This window comes from Monodelphis domestica, chromosome 7 (genome assembly GCF_027887165.1).
Source record: "Monodelphis domestica isolate mMonDom1 chromosome 7, mMonDom1.pri, whole genome shotgun sequence".
Classification (NCBI taxonomy): domain Eukaryota; kingdom Metazoa; phylum Chordata; class Mammalia; order Didelphimorphia; family Didelphidae; genus Monodelphis; species Monodelphis domestica.
The window spans coordinates 16062069-16082374 of NC_077233.1; the positions used below are offsets into that span (position 1 = coordinate 16062069).

Here is a 20306-nt window from a genome sequence, read left to right on the forward strand (position 1 = left end):
CCTCCAGAATGGTTGGATCAGTTCACAACTCTACCAGCAATGAATTAATGTCCCTACTTTGCCACATCCCCTCCAGCATTCATTACTTTCCTTTGCTGTCATGTTAGCCAATCTGCTAGGTGTGAGGTGATACCTCAGAGTTGTTTTGATTTGCATCTCTCTGATTATAAGAGATGTAGAGCACTTCTTCATGTGCTTGTTAATAGTTTTGATTTCTTTATCTGAGAACTGCCTGTTCATGTCCCTTGCCCATTTATCAATTGGAGAATGGCTTGATTTTTTGTACAATTGATTTAGCTCATTATAAATATGAGTAATTAAACCTTTGTCAGAGGTTTCTATGAAGATTTTTTCCCAATTTGTTGTTTCCCTTCTGATTTTAGTTATATTGGTTTTATTTTACAAAAGCTTTTTAGTTTGATGTAGTCAAAATTATTTATTTTACATTTTGTGATTCTTTCTATATCGGATCTCACAGTTCTTGAAAGGAAACCTGGTCCAAATTCCTTTATTTTACAGAGCAAGAAACTGGGGTTCATAAAGATCTGTTTGATTTCTGCCATCTTTGGGCTTCTTAGCATGTGCCTCAGCTCTAGGGGTAAAGGGTCCCTTTGAGGTCCTCTAGTCCATCCCCCTCATTTTATAGATAGGTGAAGTGATCTGTCCAAGGTTCCTGCCCAGTCAGGAGGAATTTGAACCCATGTCACTTCACCGAGTCCAATAATTGATTTGCTGCACCATGCTGCATCATGCCGACCCCTCGGCTTGATCTTGGCTTCCAGTCTGGCAGAATCCACTCACTTACGAGGTCCTTAGACAACCCTAAAGGCAACGTCCTCTCCATTATACACACAGATCCTTCCCTTATGGAATAGATGCATTAGTACAAGTATTCGTTTCTTATGGATGAAGAACCAAAGGACATAGAAAAAGCTTGGCCAAACCTATGGAGGACCCATGGAACCATGGACAGAGAACTCCAGCCAGGACTCAGTTCAATGGAACATTCATTAAGCATCTATTATGTGCCAGGTACTGGCAAGGAACTGAGAATGGAAACAAAAGTGAAGACAGCGCTGCCTTCAGAGAGCTTATAGTCCCTTGCTAAGGGCAGGGAATTAGGACAGATCCATACAAGATCTATACAAAGCCAATGCAAAGCAATTTCATGAGTGGGGGGCAGGGGTGGAAGGACACCAATGAAAGAGATTAGAAAAGGCTTTTTGGAAGAAATGGCAACAAGCTGGTCTTTGGAGGAAGCTAAGGATTCTAAGAGGCAGAGGTGAGATGAGAAAATAATTTAGGAAATGGGGGATAGACTGAGCAAAGACGCAGAGAGGTAGGAGGAGATAGCATGTAACATAAGGAGATGGCTCGTCATCCAGTGTGCTTAGGACATTGAATGTTTTTAATTATTTTATTAATATCAAATTATTATTTATTATTTTTTTATATTATTAATTATTTTAAATAAGTCTGGGTACATAGGTTAAAGGTAGCCTGTAAAGACTTTTATAGAGGAGATAAATCCCAAACAATAGGGAGCCCCTGAAGCTTCTTGAATAGGAGAGTGACATGTTCATACTTGTGCTTTGGGATTTCAATTTGGCAGTGGAATAGAAGATGGATTAGAGAAGAGAACGACTTACTGGGTGGCTCTTGTGACAGTTCCCAAGAGATGTTAAAGGCTTAAATCAAGATGGTAGCTTTCAAAATGGTAGGACAGATGGGAGAGTAAAGGTTGCGGAGCAAATATTGATAGGACCTGGCAACTGATGGGATACTTTGGGTGAGGGAGAGTGAAAAGTCCAAGATAACTCTGGAGTTGAGAACGTGGGTGACTAGAAGGATGATGAGGCTCTTGGCAGTTATACACAAGTTAAGGGAATGGGTAGATTTTGAGAAGAAGTTTATGGACTCATTAAATTTGAGATCCTGTCGCGGTATCCAGGCGATGGCCAACATGTAGATGGTGATATGGAATTGGAGCTCAAGAAACAGGTGAGGGCTAAAAGTGTAGGATTGGAGGGTCATTTATGTAGAGAAGACAAATGACCCAAGAGGACCTGAACAGATACAATGACCCAAAGAAGGAATGTAGAGAGGAGAAGACAGAGCTAACAGGGGAGACCACCCAGTCTCCAATATTCAGTTTGGCTAGAGACTCCCTGCTTTTGAAATAGAAGGTCCTCAACTTGTTAGGAATCCCTGGAAAATTACCAGTTTTACAAAACAATAAACTGTATTGGCTTTAACAGTGTAGAAATAAATTTACATGGATAACACATCACCGCCTGGACAGCAAAAATGAATCAACCTCGTTTGCATCGACAATACTTCATTCGTGCAAAGGGCCAGATGACTGTAGACCTGAGTCAGAGAGTTTGTCTGTTTTTGCTATAAACTCTTTTGGAAAGTGAACCAACATAAATACATAGAGGGCCTCCACGCATTAATATTCTGATGGGTCATTTTTAGGATTATGTCCATGAAATGGGTCTCTAGGAGAGTGGTTTGATCCATCTTTACTCTGACAAAAATCACACAAGAAGAGCCTTTATGTATTGTATCTCTCATGTTGTCTTAAGTCAATCTGGTCGCAAACTGGGTACTTGAAGCGATCACTTTGCCTCACTCGCATCATCATCTGGTGATTGGGTTCAAATATGGCCTGAATTAATTTCTAGAGATTGCCGGCGAAAGGTAGAGTATTGGAGAGAGGGCTCATTCTGTAGTCAGGGTGACCTGGATTTCAGTCCTGCCATTGACACAAGCTAGGAGGATGATCCTGGACCAGTCCTATACTACCTGCGACTGAGCAGGTCGCTCAGTTTCCTCCTTCCAAGGAGGGAGTTTCCATACTGGGAGATAAATAGGATCAGAGATCTTGAGTTACAATGGGCTCTCCAGGCTATCTGGCCCAACCCATCCTTTTTGCAGATGTGGACACTGAGGCCCAGGGAACTAAGTACCCAAAGACACAAGGACAATAAATGTCAGAGGCAGGACTGGGACACAGGTGTTCTGATGGAAGAACTATGACTCTTTAGTCTTTAAAAACACAGTAAATAAACCTTCATTTTTTTTACTCTTCAGCCTTGATTGTCATCACCAACAGTCTCAAACTAGTGTTTGCTGTATTCAAGGTTTAACAGTTTATAATTTCTAGTATATATTTTTTTCCTCTGGAAAATGGAAGCAGGACAGCGTGGTGATTCTTTTTTTTTTTTCATTTTTATTTGGTCATTTCCAAACATTATTCATTGGAAACAATGATCATTATCTTTTCCTCCCCCCCGCCCCCTCCCTCCCCCTCTCCCACAGCCGATGCGCAATTCCACTGGGTTTCACATGTGTTCTTGATTCAAACCCATTTCCATGTTGATAGTATTTGCATTAGAGTGTTCATTTAGAGTCTCTCCTCAGTCGTATCCCCTCCATGCCTGTAGTCAAGCAGTTGCTTTTCATCGGTGTTTTTACTCCCACAGTTTATCCTCTGCTTGTGGATAGTGTTTTTTAGATCCCTGCAGATTGTTCAGGGACATTACACCACCACTAATGGAGAAGTCCATTACCTCGATTGTACCACAATGTATCAGTCTCTTTGTATAATGATTTCCTGGTTTTGCTCCTCTCGCTCTGCATCACTTCCTGGTTGTTCCAGTCTCCATGGAATTCCTCCACTTTATTATTCCTTTTTGCACAATAGTATTCCATCACCAACATATACCACAATTTGTTCAGCCATTCCCCAATTGATGGGCATCACCTCATTTTCCAATTTTTTGCCACCACAAAGAGTGCAGCTATGAATATTTTTGTACAAGCCTTCTTCCTTATTATCTCTTTGGGGTACAAACCCAGCAGTGCTATGACTGGATCAAAGGGCAGACAGTCTTTTATCGCCCTTTGGGCATAGTTCCAAATTGCCCTCCAGAATGGTTGGATTAATTCACAACTCCATCAGCAATGAATTAGTGTCCCTACTTTGCCACATCCCCTCCAGCATTCATTACTTACCATAGCTGTCATGTTAGCCAATCTGCTAGGTGTGAGGTGATACCTCAGAGTTGTTTTGATTTGTATCTCTCTGATTATAAGAGATGTAGAGCACTTCTTCATGTGCTTGTTAATAGTTTTGATTTCTTTATCTGAGAACTGCCTGTTCATGTCCCTTGCCCATTTTGCCCATTTATCAATTGGAGAATGGCTTGATTTTTTTGTACAATTGATTTATCTCTTTGTAAATTTGAGTAATTAAACCTTTGTCAGAGGTTTCTATGAAGATTTTTTCCCCATTTGTTGCTTCCCTTCTGATTTTAGTTACATTGGTTTTGTTTGTACAAAAACTTTTAATTTGATGTAGTCAAAATTATTTATTTTACATTTTGTGACTCTTTCTAAGTCTTGCTTGGTTTTAAAGTCTTTCCCCTCCCAATGGTCTGACATGTATACTATTCTGTGTTCACCTAATTTACTTATAGTTTCCTTCTTTATGTTCAAGTCATTCACCCATTCTGAATTTATCTTGGTGTAGGGTGTGAAGTGTTGATCCAAACCTAATCTCTCCCACACTGTCTTCCAATTTTCTAGCAGTTTTTATCAAATAATGGATTTTTGTCCCAAAAGCTGGGGTCTTTGGGTTTGTCATAGACTATCTTGCTGAGGTCATTTACTCCAAGTCTATGCCACTGATCCTCCTTTCTGTCTCTTAGCCAGTACCATATTGTTTAGATAACCACTGCTTTATAGTATAGTTTGAGATCTGGGACTGCAAGTCCACCTTCCTTTGCATTTTTTTTCATGATTTCCCTGGATATCCTTGATCTTTTGTTCTTCCAAATGAACTTAGTTATGGTTTTTTTCTAATTCAGTAAAGAAGTTTTTTGGTAGTTCAATGGGTATGGCACTAAATAAGTAAATTAATTTGGGTAGGATTGTCATTTTTATTATGTTGGCTCGTCCCACCCATGAGCAGTTAATGTTTTTCCAATTGCTCAAGTCTAGTTTTAGTTGTGTGGAGAGTGTTTTGTAGTTGTGTTCATATAGTTCCTGTGTTTGTCTCGGCAGATAGATTCCTAAGTATTTTATATTGTCGAGGGTGATTTTGAATGGTATTTCTCTCTCTAATTCTTGCTGCTGAGATGTGTTAGAGATATATAGAAATGCTGATGACTTATGTGGGTTTATTTTGTATCCTGCAACTTTGCTAAAGTTGTTGATTATTTCGAGTAACTTTTTGGTTAATTTTCTGTGATTCCTTAAGTAAACCATCATATCATCTGCAAAGAGTGATAGCTTGGCCTCCTCATTGCAGCGTGGTGATTTTATAGTGGATGGAGTGCTGCACTTATGAGTAAAGAATACCTGAGTTCAAATCCAGCTTCAGACACTGACCAGCTGTGTGACCTTGAGTAAATCATTTCATCTCAGTTTGCTTCATTTTCCTCAACTATGAAATGGGAATAATCTACCTTGCAGGGTTTTTGTGAAGATGAAAAGAGATAATAATAAAATGTTTAGCAGAGTGCCTGGCACAAACACTACATAAATGTCAGATGTCATCATCGTTATGTAATTACTGGTAGTACAAAAGTCAAGGGGACAAGTAGGGTATTGCCATTTGAATCCATCAGACCCCAAAGCTCAGAGAACGAATCTTTCTTAAAAAATCAACAAATCAAATCTGGTTTTAATAGCTAGTTAGATTGCTTGAATTTATCAGAAAAGACATTAAATCCCAAGTCAAAATGTATCACACAAGTCATGTATGATGACTGAAACAGAAACAAAAAAAAATCCACCTAAAATAGGAGTGGAAAAATCACATTCAAATATTAAAATGGGGGAAATGAGGGCTTAGAGAGCCTCTTAAGTAATGAAATGTGGAATGAAGTCCTTCCTGATGTGTCTATTTCTCCATCTCGTAGTCAGACTAAAGTCCCTAAAAGAAAATACAGAACTGAAGACAAAGGATAAGAAAACCTATTGCTGATTCCTTCCTGAATAGACAATGTGAGCTGCATTCAGGAGTCACTGTCCTCTACTTGTCTTTTGCTGCCTCTGGGGATCTGATGAGCAGCCTGTCATCTTGAGGAAATTGTGCCTACTCTGTTTGTGATTGTGCTGCTTAGAAAGGTCTCCCCATCCTCCCTCCAGAAAAGCCACGAAGCCATTATTAGGGCAAAATAGTCACTTGTCAGAGAGTCAAAATGCCAAGTGCATAGGAAAGTAGACCAAAAGTCTGGAAGACCTGGGTTCAAATCCTGCTTCAGAAACCATTTGGGTTTTGGGGGGGGGGTGAGGGGACCATATCTTTGTGATCCTAACAAGTCACTTCAAATCTTTGAGTTGCAGTCTCCCTGACTGTAAAATGAAGCTTTAACATGGCCATCCCATAATTATGGTGAAGAGCAATTGAGATAATGTATCGAAAACGTTTTATAAACCCTCCAATGGTAAATGCATCTTAGAGCTTAGAAAACTAATCTGTTCATTAAAATGAATGTGTTCTTTTCTTTCCCACCAGGGTAAAATCCTGAATAGAAAGGGATGCTGCCCTATTTGCACTGAAAGTGAGTAAGTTCTTTCCTTTTTACCAAAAAGTTACATTTTTACAATGACTCTTTCGGTCTGGGGATGTGTATGAGGAAGGGGAGGGTTTCCTGTCCCAACAGGTTGGGTTATAGCATCTGTTTTATGCACATTCTGTTGCTTTGGGGGTAAAACCGAGCCATCCCGCTTCCCTGCAATGAATGACAGTGAGTTTGCTGTGCCCCTTCCCCAAGAAGTACAGTTGAGGCAGCTGAATGGCAGCCGTCCCTGCAGGAGATGGTGGGGGGACCTCTCCCGCTGAGGTTTTACCAGGACCACCTCATCAGTGTCCATCAGAAGTGTTAACGACATTTGCAGCCGGGGAAGCTGAGATAATAATACCACGTGAAGCCCGACTTCATGAATAATCCAGAAGGGATATATCTTTTTTCTAGCCTTATAAAGGCTGACAGCTGCAGCCTTCCCTCCTTCCCTGCATTCCCACTGTCTGTTTCACTAAGTATGAAGGACTGCCTTTGCCAAAGGCAAAACTCTTTACCGATAGGAAATGGATCATTGGTCTGAGTGCTTCTGCCTTCCTGTCTGTGTAACTGAGTACCTTTGTCTGAAAATGACTCGGATTCGGAGCTGGACTTCCCAATATCCCTTTCCTCCTCCAGGATGCACCAGAACACCCAAGCTTTGCAGAAATGCACCCCTTTGTGGGTAAACATATCCAGTGGCAAAGGGATAGGTCAACCCCTTCCAGGTAGAGTTGGAATGGAATCTCTCCAGGACATGCGTCAGTAGCCTATGAAGAAGGGATGTCAGTAATATAGATATTTCACTCACCTCCTTTTAGGATGGGAAAAAAATAGGAGACATTCAGATTTAGAACTCAGCTTGGAAGACCATTTATAGCCAAAGTCATTTTCAGACAAAGTTACTCAGTTACACAGACAGGAAGGTAGAAGCACTCAGACCAATTTCACCTAAGCAGAGGTGTTTGGGTTTTTTTTTTTTTAATTAAAAAATTTTTATTGTGATGCAAAACTCACTACCTTATTGGTCATTATTGTAAGGGCAAAGTCATACATAATCCAACTCCCCCACCCAAAAACCCCCCAAAAATACTCTGATGGGAAAGACAGCATTCCCCTTCCCAAGTCTTTCAGGATTCTCCCAGGTTATTGCATTGCTGAGAGCAGTCAATATTACACAAATAATCATCCAACAATATTGCTGTTATTGTGTACAATGGTCTCCCAGTTTTGCCTATTCCATTCTGCATTAGTTCCTTCCGATCTTTCTAGCTTTTTTGGAAATCATCTTGCTTATTTTTTATAGCACAATAATATTCCATCATCAACATGTACAACAATTTGTTCATCCATTTCCCAGTTGATGGACATCCCCTCAATGTCCAATTCTTTGCCACTACACAAACAGCTGCTATAAATATATTTGTACAAGTAGGTCATTTCCCCTTTTAAATTTTCTCTTTCAGTTACAGACCCAGTAGTGGTATTACCTGATCATAAGGTATGCACAGTTTTATAGCCCTTTGGGTATAGTTCCAAATTGCCCTCCAGAATGGTTGGATCAGTTCACAATTCCACCAACAATGCATTAGTGTCTCAATTTTGCCACATTCTCTCCAACATTTACCATTTTCCTTTACTGCCATACTGACCAATCTAATAGGTATGAGGTGGTTCCTCAGCATTGTTTTAATTTGCATTTCTCTAATCTGAAGTGATTTAGAACATTTTTTCATATGATATTCATATCCTTTGACCATTTGTCAATTGGGGAATGGCTTGTATTCTTATAAATTTGATTTAGTTCTTTATAAATTTGAAAAATTAGACCTTTATCAGAGACATTTGTTATAAACATTTCCCCCCAATTTGTTGTTTCCCTTCTAATCTTGGTTAGATTAGTTTTGTTTGTACAAAGCTTTTTAATGTAATATAATCAAAACTATTCATTTTACGGTAGAGGTAGTTTTTATTACATTTATTTAACACTGGAGTTTTCCCTCCTAAAGATTTTGAATGATCCTATCTAGCTCTTCTCATGAGTGCCAGTTTATGGACCGTATATGTCAGCAATGGACTGAGTTTTATGTATAGCTATATTCCTTGGAAACCATCTCCTGTTTCTTGCCCCAGATCTGTGATTTCATTAGTTTAGGAAAATTTCAGCAAAGGATGCCTTTCAGTACTTTATGTTGATAACTGGCTTAAATCTCTAAGATGTTGCCTTAGAGCTCTAAGCCATCAAAGCAACTTGCCCAGGACCCTACAGCCAATGTGTTGAGACTTGAACCTAGGACTCCATGACCTGCAGACAAGTTCTCTATCTTTGGCTTGAGAGATATGTATATGTATATCTGGCTGATGAGCCTACTTTCAGTTTAAATATTTAATTGAAGGAGAGAAAATTTCTACTAATTAGTGAACAGTTTTTAACCAAATAACTCATTTGTACTCATTCACTTACATATGGTTGAGTGATTTGATAAAAAAAAATTATGTTATCTTTGGCTTTTATATCCACCTACATTTCCCAATAGTCCCTACCTCTACTCACTCCCTGAAAGTCATCTCTTATAATAAGGAAAAAAAAGGAGAAAGAAAAAAGAAAATTCAGTAAATTAATATTGTAATATAGAATAAGTTTAATGTTATAGGGAGAGTTCCACTGCATTATCCAATTGTCTCTCTGATCCCTTCTTTGACTTCAAGCTTGTTTGACCTATGATTTAATTGGTAGAAAGAAACCTCTTTCTCCTAATGTTTATGGCACTTTCTCTGTATCTTATACACTTAAAAAGTTGTTTGGGAATATTGAAAGGTTTAAGTGACTTGTAAAAAGATAAATATTTGCTTTCAGTTACATATAATATACTAGATTAACAAAATGGCAGTTCTGCATTTGAATCAATGAAGAATTTAGGATTAATTTCAGTGAGGATATCACTTGATAGCTCTGCCTTTAATTATTTATGTGACGTTTGGCGAGCCAGTTAATTTCTCTGAGTCTCAGTGTCCTCCTCAGTAAAATAGAGATTGAACTCAAGTGACTTGTATGGGTTCTTCCATCTTTAAATCTTGGATCCTCTTTCTCTGTTGTGGAGTAGTGATTAGAAATTTTAGGTTTAACCTTGTGTTTATGAGATTCAGTCTTGATATAACAGCTTCCTGTTTCAGGTATCAAGGAATGAGTCATCCAAGGCAAGATTAGGAGAGTGATAATTCTTCTTTTCTATTTTGTACTTTTGGGATATCCCTCCATTGCCTCTTAGACAGGTCACATAGCAGAAGGGTGAACAAGTCATAGGATTGAGGCTGTTATCACTATGTAGGAATTCTATTAAATTATGTCATGGCATTAAATCTCTTTTTAAAAAAAATCCTTGCCATACATCTTAGAATCAACACTGTGTATTGTGGTTCCAAAGTAGAAGAGCAATAAGGGCTAGGCAATGGGAGGCAAGTGACTTGTTTAGGATCACACAGCTAGGCCAAATTTGAACTCAAGAACTTCAATCTCTGGGCCTGGTTCTCAGTCAACTGAACTACCAAGATGCCCTCAGTGGTGTTAAATGTTTCTTTGACAGTATGGTGGGGTAACTAGAGGAAAGCCTAATAGTAAAAAAAACCAAAAACTAAAGGCTGACCTTGTAGTCCTGCCTCCATCACATTCTAGCTGTATTGTCATTGGCAAACCTCTTAGTCTCTCAAGTACCTGTTTCCAAAATGTTTATGAATTGATAATTTGTATTGATGGAGATAGTTTCCACACTGGGAACTCCCCAACATAAAGAAAGCACAGGTCTGGATCCCCTTTCCTCCCAATTAATGCTGTATTGCATCTCAAAGTTTTGTTTAAGGAATGATTGTTTTTCAGTCATTTCAGTCATGTTTGAGTCTTGGTGACCACATTTGGGGTTTTCATGGCAAAGATGTTGGAGTGATTTGACATTTTTTTTCTTGAACTCATTTTACAAATGAGAAAATTGAGGAAAACAAGGTTAAGTGACTTGCCCAGGGTCAATAGCTATTAAATGTCTGAGACTGGATTTGAATTTGTCTTCCTGGACTGGCACTCTATTCACTGTGCCATCCAGCTGCCCTTATGCTTTTGCAAATTGTAAAATTGCTTTTGCAAATAATGTATGATAATAAATGATGATAATAATGGTCATTGTTGTCATCATTAATAATAATAATTAATGATAGTGATTTGTAATTATTGGCATAATAATTGAAAATTTTATTATCAATACTATTATTATTTAGAGCTGGAAGGGGCCTTAGAGATAATCTAATTCAGAGTCCTTATTTTATAAATGAAGAAATTGAGGTCAAGCAATATGAAATGACTTACTCAAGATCATATGGGAGTGAATAGCAGAACCAGCCTTCAGACTGAAGTCTTGAGACCCAAGTCTAGGCTTCTTTTCCATTGTGCCACACTTCCTCCCTAGTTTGTACCTTGCTTTGGCAGCCCATTGCAGGGTTTAATCATTTCTTGTGTAATCAATGGGATTCTCTTAACAATTCTCAATTCACCACTGGGATAAATATCCGTACAAGGTGAATTGTATAGCCTGTGCATACAAAAGCAACCAGAAACATTGTGATGTATATTTGACACTTAGTCATTCCATCCTACTTTGCTCATGATGGACACACTTCACTCAGATGTCTTTCCTACAACTTCCTCCTTTATCCTTGTGTCACACACCAAAAGGGCTCCTTGTCTTCACCGAGGCAGATCCCTCTCTCCATATACTGTTGGACCCAATCCATCCTATCTTCCTCCTTTTCTAGAAGATGGTCCCTTCTATGATCCCCACTCTCACTATCTTTACCACATCCTTATCTACTGGCTTCTTCCATATTGCTTACAAACATACGTGTCTTCCCCACCATCAAAACACCTCACTCATTCATCCTTCTCTGCTAGCTCTCATCCTATGTCTTTCATCTCTTTATGACTAAATTCCTTTTTTTTTTAAACCCTCACCTTCCATCTTGGAATCAATACTGTGTATGGGTTTCAAGGCAGAAGAGTGGTAAGGGCTAAGCAATGGGGGTTAAGGGACTTGCCCAGGGTCACACAGCTGGGAAGTGTCTGAGGTCAGATTTGAACCCAGGACCTCCCAACTCTGAGTCTGACTCTCATTCCACTGAGCCACTCAGCTGCCCCCATGATGAAATTCTTTTTTTTTTAAATTTTGAACATTATTTTATTTGGTCATTTCCAAACATTATTCACTGGAAACAAAGATTATTTGAAATTCTTTGAGAAAGCCGTGCACCATCAGTGCTCCTACTGTTCTCTTCCCACTCTCCTCCAAACCCTCTGTAGTCTTTCAACCTCCTCATCCAACTGAAACTACTCTCTCCAAAATTACCGGTGACCTCCTGGTTGCCAAATCTAATAACCTCAGTCCTCATGCTTGTTGACCTCTTATTACTCTTTCACACTCTGGATGACTCTCTTCTACTGGTTACTTTTTCCTCTTTGGGTTTTTGGGGTGCTTCTTTTTTCTGGTTGTCTTTCCACCTGTCTGACTGCTCCTCATTCTCTTTTTTTTGGTTCAGGATTCTGGCCACGTGGTTGCTAGAGGTCCACCCTGGGTCCTTTTCATTTCTCTTATACTATTTCATGGGGTGATCTCATCCACTCCCATGGGTTGGTTTAGTTCTCTCAGATTTATTCATCCTGCTCTGTTCTTTCTGCTGATCTCCAGTCTTACATCAGTAGCTGCTTGTTGCTTATCTTGAACTGAATGTCCCATAGACGTGGCAGAAATGACCCCATTATCTTGCCCCTGAAATCTGCCCTGCTCCCAACTTTCCTATTAACATCAAGGGCAACGCCGTCCTTTCTGTTGCCCGGTGCCACATTCTTGGCTCCACAATTCGTCATATATCCAATCTGTTGCCAAAGCTTCCTATTTCTATGTTCACAGCAGCTCTTCTTCTCCCCCTATAGAGCCACCATCCTGATGCAGGCTCTCACCACCTCCCATCTGGACTCTGATAGTGCCTATTATTAGTGCCTTGTTCTTCTTCTGGCTTTGCATTTCTCCCCACTCCAATCCATCCTCCATTCAGTTGTCAAAGGGATCCTCCCAAAATACAGATCTGCCCGTTACTCAGCCCCTGCTCATTAAACTCGAAATGTTCCTTATTGCTTCTGAAATCAAAAAGGAACAGTCAGGTTGGCATGTAAAGCCTCTACGACCTGGCCCCTTTCTTCTCTTACTCTCTTCCCCTCCAGGACCCAGTGACATTGGCCTTTTTGCTCTTCCTTGCACATGACACTCCACGCAGCGCCATGACTTTTTACTGACTGCGCCCCATGGTTGGAAGTTTCTAATGCCTCTTTTTTAGCTCCGGATCCCCCCAACTTCCATTAGGACCCAGCTAAAATCCCACATTGAACCCACTTCTAGTATCTCCCTTCTGAGATTCCCTCCCAATTCCACATCATATATCTTGTGTGTACATTATTAAAAAAAAAAACAAACACCCTCACCTTCCTCTTAGAATCAATGCCATGTATTGGTTCTAAGGCAGAAGAATCGTAAGAGCTAGCTAATGGGGGTTAAGTGACTTGCCCAGGGTCACATAACTGGGAATTGTCTGAGGCCAGATTTGAACCAGGACCTCCCGTCTCTGGGCCTGGCTCTCAATCCACTGAGCTACCCAGCTGCCCCCCCCCCCACTGTATTAATTCTAAGGGAAATATTTTTTTTAAAAGAGCAAATGATACATTTGGATGCCAGATAGTATGTTGCATAATGAAGTGTGAATGGCAGCATGGAGAGAGAGCTGGAAGGTTTGAGTTCAAGTGCCATCTCTCATATATAATAGCTGAATGACTCTGGGCATGTTACCTCCTTTCTTGCCCAGTTATTAAGTGTCTGAAGCAAGATTTGAAACCAGATCTTCTAGACTCCAAATCCAATGCTTTCCTATATCACTCAGAGGTCAAAGTGAGAGTTATGGAGTCAATGGGTCTGGGTTCAAATCCCAGTTCCATCACGTGGCACATTATGACCTTGAACAAGTCACTTAACAGCTCTAAGCCTCTATTTCCTCACCTGTGAAATGAGAAGAATAGATAACCTTGAATCTATCGTCCAACTCTAAATCTGTGATGTCTAATCCAATTCCATCCCTTATTTTTAAAAATTGGATTTGGCAAGCATTTTGCACACATCAAGCAGTGTGTGGGTGTTGGGAATACAAAATTAAAAAACAAAGATTTTTTAAAAGGGGAGCTCGTATTCTCCAGGAGTAGTCTAACAAGCCTTGGTGTTAGTTGGTGAGAAAGTTGGCATGAAGGAAAAGGTCTGGCAGTAGAGTCAGACAATGCTTGAATCCTTCATTTGTTGGGCTCCAGAACCAGTGATGTAGGCTCTGCTTCTCTTCCTATCCCTTCCTCCTTCAGGGTTGGCTTTGGAAACATTCTATCAGAGCCCCATGATGGGAGCATGCCATTTGGTCGAATCAAACAGTGGGCTTAAGAGTGGGAAATCAAATGGGTTTAAGAGTGGGAAATCTAATTATTTTATTTATCATGGTGCTAGTACACCATGAACCTGGGGCTCCTGGACCTGATTTACAGAAATTCTTGAATGGCACCAATTCCACAACTATTCGGTGTGATCCTGAGATCACTTATCTCTGAAACCACAATGAACTGTGTTGAATAAGGCTAATAGTTTTGACTTTAAGCCATAAAAGCAAGGGTATGTAGAGCTCGAGCAAAGCTGTACAAGGACTGAGCACAGACTTTAATGATCCTGGGATTAGGGCTGGGGAGCAGTAAGCTAGTTAGCATTTACTCTTCTGTTCAAATCCTCCTTTAGTTGACCTGTCTGCCTTTACAATGATCTACAAGCTGAGTCCTGGACAATCTTGTTTCAGATAGCTGGTCTCATCAAACAACTCATCAATCAGTTATTTAGCACCTACTATGTGCCAGGAAATGTGGTGTGGTAGAGTGGATAGGAATAGCCTGGATTTATATTCTGCCTTTGATTAGATGACCGCTGTAATCTCTTAATGTGACAGCATCTCAGCCAACTTCTTAGGACTTCTTTGCTAAATCCTAGTCATCTGGATTTCCCTCCCCACTTCACAGTGTGATAGATCTGGGGCTACAGTGATGCCAGTAGCTTCCATTCTCCTGGGTGATACCCTGTAAAAGTAGATAAGTAATTTGGGGACTTGAGTAGATGAAGAGGACCTTTTAGGTGCTCTAGAAATCCAGAAAAATAAAATGGAGTCAACTTTATGATAGGAAAGCCACCTGGCTCCTTAATCTTCATGAAAAATTGCTGCTAGAAGACTTGAAAAAGTGTTTGATCTGAGGGCTAGGTAGAGGAAAGAGTAAAGTAGGCTGTTCTGCCAGGGCATCCAGGGTAGAATCAGGAAATGTGGGTGGATATTTCACTGAAGCAGTTTAGGTTAGAGGGAACAAAAATACCCTCTTAATGATTAGAATTATCCCTGAGTGGATTGGGCTGCCTCTGAAGATAGTATCCACTCCTCTTTCTTGGAGTGGATATTTCAGAGGCAGATTTAGGTGTGATGTTGGAGAGAGCTCCTTAAGAATGATGGGTATATTGCTATCCACATTGAGAGAAAGAACCGTGGGAGTGGAAACATAGAAGAAAAGCATATCATTTATCACTGGTTTATATGGGTAAAGGACTTAGGGTTTAGGTTTTAAAAGATGACTCTATTATAAAAATGAATAATATGGAAATAGGCATCAAGTGATAATACATGTATAACCTAGTGGAATTGCTTGTCAGCTCTGGGAGGGTAGAGGCAAGAGGGGAGGGAGGGAAAATGAATCATGTAACCATGGAAAAATATTTTAAAATAATAAAAAAGAACATCCTGAAAAAAGGAATTGTAGGTATTGGGGGCAGCTAGGTTGCTCAGTGGATAGATATCCAAGCTCAGAGAAGGGATCTCTTGGGTTCAAATTTGGCCTCAGACACTTCTTCCTAGCTGTGTGACCCTGGTAAAATCACTTAACCCCTGTTGCCTAGCCCTCACTACTCTTCGGCTTTAGAACCAATACATAGTATTGATTCTAAGATGGAAGGTGAGGGTTTCAATACAATCTTCCACAACAGAATGGTAGCTTTCAGGGTGGGGACAGACTGCCTTGGGAAGTAAGGGCTTCCCCTGCTGTAGGAGTCTTGAGCAGAATTTGGATGACCACTGGAGGGCACAGAAGGAAGGGCAAGGTTTTAGAGATGGGCTGGACTAGATTAATGATCGATACGGTAGCGTATTTGACTAAAGAGTACATGCATCTTTTTTTAAAATTCTAAAATAATTTTATTGTTGTCTTCTCATTTTTATATCATAGTCATTTTGGAGAAATAGCCTCAAAGCTCCCCTCCCAACCTTGAATCTTCCCTTGTAAAGCAAGAAAGCCAGTGAAGTCCAGCCCCCAGTGCAGTGTACATGACATTGTGCTCCAGGATTCTCCACCTCCTTACCTTGAAGAAGTAGGTCTGGACATCAGATTAGATAGACTGAAGAGTTGAAAGACTAATTTCTCTTTTGCTCAAAGGCAGTTAATTACAAAAGCCAACTTTCTACTGCTGGAACTTGATGAAAGCCTGGAGATTTTGAGTCTAGTAATTCTAGATTTAATCTAATCCAACAGAAGTTCATTTCAACAGACAGGTAGTTTGATGATACCACATTCTACCAATTGCTTAAAGGAATAAGGAAGAATAGCTCCCTGCTGACAAATCAGACATTTTTTTTTGTCCTGCTCTGGATTAAAAATGTTTAGCTCCATTTGAACTCAATCCTTTTGACCATTCCTAATTCACTTCAAGTTAGCTTGAAAGAGTCTAGAGTTTGCTAGGGAGAATGGCTTCGATGTTGGACATCTGCAACTGGAGTTTGTTTCAATGAATGCCTTGAAAAAAATAACATTGAGATATATAATCTTCATTTTTCTTGTTCAGTTCTCAATCTATTGATCCGTGTCTCCCTCCTCTTCCTCCTCCTCCTCCTCCTTTTTGTTCTCCTCTTCCTCCTCCTTTTCTGTCTTTGTCTGTCTTTCTCTTCCTTTCCCCCCTCCATTTTCCTGCCTCTGTGTCTGTCTCTTTCTCTCTCCCTCTACACACACATAAATGAGCACATTTTGTACCCTGAGCTCTTCTCTTTTGACCATTACATTAACATACGTATTCTTTTCTCTTGTTATATACAGGAGGCAGATCTTTCGATGCCAGGCAAACATTTAAGTATTTCGGGCTGGGGGAGATGGATTTTGCACAATAACGAAGTGTAATTCAGTTTAACCAGCAGTTTTACCAAGTATTTACTATATACCAGATACTGGACTGGGATAAGCTACAAAGACAAAACCTAAATAATCATCGCCTTCACGGAGCTCACATCCTAGTGGAATTGACTCTACTTGACCTAGAATTAGGAATTGTGCTGATGATCCTTCTCCCCATGTCCTAACTGCAGAACCTCTAGATACACCTAACTCTGACTTCAGTTCATAATGTCTTTTCCTTAAACACTATCTTCATAGGCATTCGCTTTTCTGTACTTTTTTGGTATGGTTCCCAATGCGTATGATTCTCCCTCATGATCGACAATTGGAACCATCTTTCAGGGGACTTCTCCCAACTTGTTATGGTCTCTAACTGGCTCACTTTCCCTTTTCTAGTGTCTAAGGACATTTTTTTTTCTGCTTCTGGGGGACTTTTGCTATTCTTACCTTTAACTAGAAGCATTAGGTAAGAATGCCAAGTGCTATCAGTATAGACAAAAGTGTGGTCTTATGGACTGAATATTTTTTTTCTACTTGCTGAAGTTTTTGTTTCTATTTTCATGTTAATATCCATTAATGACACCAACCTAAAAATTTTCTTTTTCTAACTTAGCCTTAACGGTTTTGAAATCAAGATCCTCTTTGTCTTATAAAAAGTATGAGAGTACCATCTTTGTTCTTTTTTTTCTTTTAAAAACAATATAAATTAAGTTGCTAAATAAGGTGACTTAAAAAAAAAAAAAAAACCTCTTACCTTCCATCTTAGAATCAATACAACATACTGTTTTCAATCCAGAAGCATGCTAGGGGTAGGCAATATCCAGGGTTAGTCTGAGTCCACATTTGAACCCAGGACCTCTCGTCTCTGGTTCTGGCTCTCAATCCAGTAAGCCACCTGAGGCAGACATTTTTATGCACCATATTTATGAACAAAAATAATATATCACAATGGTTGCTAAACCAATACTTAAGGTCTTGTTTCCTTCACTCATCATTCTCATTCCTGCTGAGTACATGCCACATTCCAGTCTAGCCCAAGCTACCTGGAGAGTTAATATATTTTGTTTTTGGTGGGAGGAAGGGAAGATGAACATTATGATTTTTTTAGAAACATACATGTAGATATGCATACACACAGAATAACATATTCCATTATTTGTTTATTAGTCATCTGTTTTTTTAATAAGTTAAAAATGTTTATGCCATTGCTATTAATCCCTAGACACCCCACTTTGAACTCTCCTTTATAATAAAGAAAAAGCCAAGAAAAACTAACCTACCACATCTATGAAACATTTTATATCCATTGTCCTCCATCTTTCTTTTTAAAGGAGGGTTATCCAGTTTAAGGCTTTTTCAGGAAAGGTAACAATTCTTTTTCTGGAAGTTATGGTTAACTTAGCCTCTTTCACTGGCTAGGTCAAGAGTTATTTGTCTTCTTCTCTTCTTCTTCTCCCTGCTTCATCCCCAGGACTGCACTCTGGGTCTGCCATGGCCAGTTGTGACTTGGGAAGGTTCTAGGTTTCCTTTTTGAGCTGATGGAGGTCAGGAACTTTGACTCTGAAGTGGACCCCAATTCTGACTCTTGGCACTACTCCAAAATCTTGACAGCTGCCCGGAACATTAAGAGACATAGCATCTCTGCTAATTCTTGGCTAGGAGGCAATAGCTGGATGTCAGTCAAAGATTCACTTAGGGCAGGACATAAAGAAATCCATGTTTTGGAGAGAGGGTTGGGCCATTATCCCTTAATTAAAGAAAGCCTTGAATGTTTAGACTGGGGTTATAGAGTGGTAAAGCATTGGACTTTGTAGGCACTTAATCCAGGCAATGCATTGACTGGTCATTGGGTCAGAAAGGCCACAGTTCAAATCCTGCTAAAGAAAAGCTTACTAGCTCTATGACTTTGAGAAAAAAAAAAAACATTTAAACTCTCTGACCTCAGTTTTCTTATTTGTTAAATATGAGAATTGGACTTGATATCCTTGAGGGCCCTTCTTATATGCATAATGATGTGAAATGGTGTAGGAGCAGAGGACTAGAACAATGTGGTTGGGGAAATAGGCCAAAAATATAGGACAAGAACAAAATTGGGAGGTGAAGGCTTATACTGTAGGTGTCTTTTGAAAATACATCTGGGGGAAGCTAGGTAGTTCAATAGACTGGGAGCTAGGCCTAGAGATGAGAGGTCCTGGGTTCAAATTTGGTCTCAAATACTTCTTAGCTAAATGACCCTGGACAAGTCATTTGACACCCATTGCCCAGCCCTTATCTTTCTTCTACCTTGGAATCGATACAGAGATCTGATTTTAAGATACAAGGTAAGGGTTGTGTGTGTTTTAAAATCAATATTCAACAATTAAGTATTATATTTTAAAAGTTTTATTAATAATAACAAAAGTAAAAAAGAACTAGCTAAAAAAGGTGCTAACCCCACCCACTTGCGAAAAGAAGAGAAAGGGAGGAGCTACAGAACTTATAAAACAATAATGTGATCACTCAAATGTGGAGGCACAGGAGAGATTAAAGGGAATTTTGGGAAATACTAAGGGACTTGTTGAAAAAAAAAAGAAAAATATACATCTAATTATTTCTTTCAGAAGTCATGTATAGGATAGGTTTTTTTGGGGGAAAGTATTTATAGATTCAAACTAACTCAAATACCTCAGACTACTTCATCAGAGGATCACAAATTTAGTATTGGAAGGGACCTTGGAAGCCATCTGGTCTAAGACCTCATTTTTCATATGGGGAAACTGAGGCCCAGGGAAGTGAAGGTCATTGTTGAAGGTCACATAAAGGATTATATCTATGGAGCTGCAAGAGGTCATAGAATCTAAAGCTTCCTCGTTTTACAGATGAAACAACTGAGGCCCAGAGATTTAGTGACTTGCTCAGTGTCATCCAGTTATTAGTAAGTAGCATGGGATTTGAACCCCCCCCCCCCATCAGACTTTCCAAATCCAGTTCTCTTTTCACCTTACATCCTTCCTCTTTTCTTTTCTTTTCTTTTCTTTTCTTTTCTTTTCTTTTCTTTTCTTTTCTTTTCTTCTCTTTTCTTTTCTTTTCTTTTCTTTTCTTTTCTTTTCTTTTCTTTTCTTTTCTTTTCTTTTCTTTTCTTTTCTTTTCTTTTCTTTTCTTTTCTTTCTTTTCTTTTCTTTTCTTTTCTTCTCTTTTCTTCTCTTTTCTTCTTTTCCTTTCTTTTCTCTTCTCTTCTTTTACTTTCTTTTCTCTTCTCTTCTTTTCTTTTCTTTTCTCTTCTCTTCTTTTCCTTTCTTTTCTCTCTTCTCTTCTCTTCTCTTCTCTTCTCTTCTCTTCTCTTCTTTTCTTTTCTCTTCTTTTCCTTTCTTTTCTCTCTTCTCTTCTCTTCTCTTCTCTTCTCTTCTCTTCTCTTCTCTTCTCTTCTCTTCTCTTCTCTT

General features: G+C 39.4%; 1 protein-coding gene across 2 annotated transcripts in view; it reads left to right on the forward strand.

Moving 5' to 3' along the window:
* BMPER (BMP binding endothelial regulator) overlaps window positions 1-20306 on the forward strand; it is a 308190-nt gene that overhangs the window by 190263 nt on the left and 97621 nt on the right. For both annotated transcript variants that reach the window (XM_007499951.3, XM_001365000.4), the window contains exon 11: window positions 6530-6575. In XM_007499951.3, coding sequence (XP_007500013.2) covers window positions 6530-6575 — 46 coding nt within the window. The remainder of the gene's footprint in view (window positions 1-6529; window positions 6576-20306) is intronic.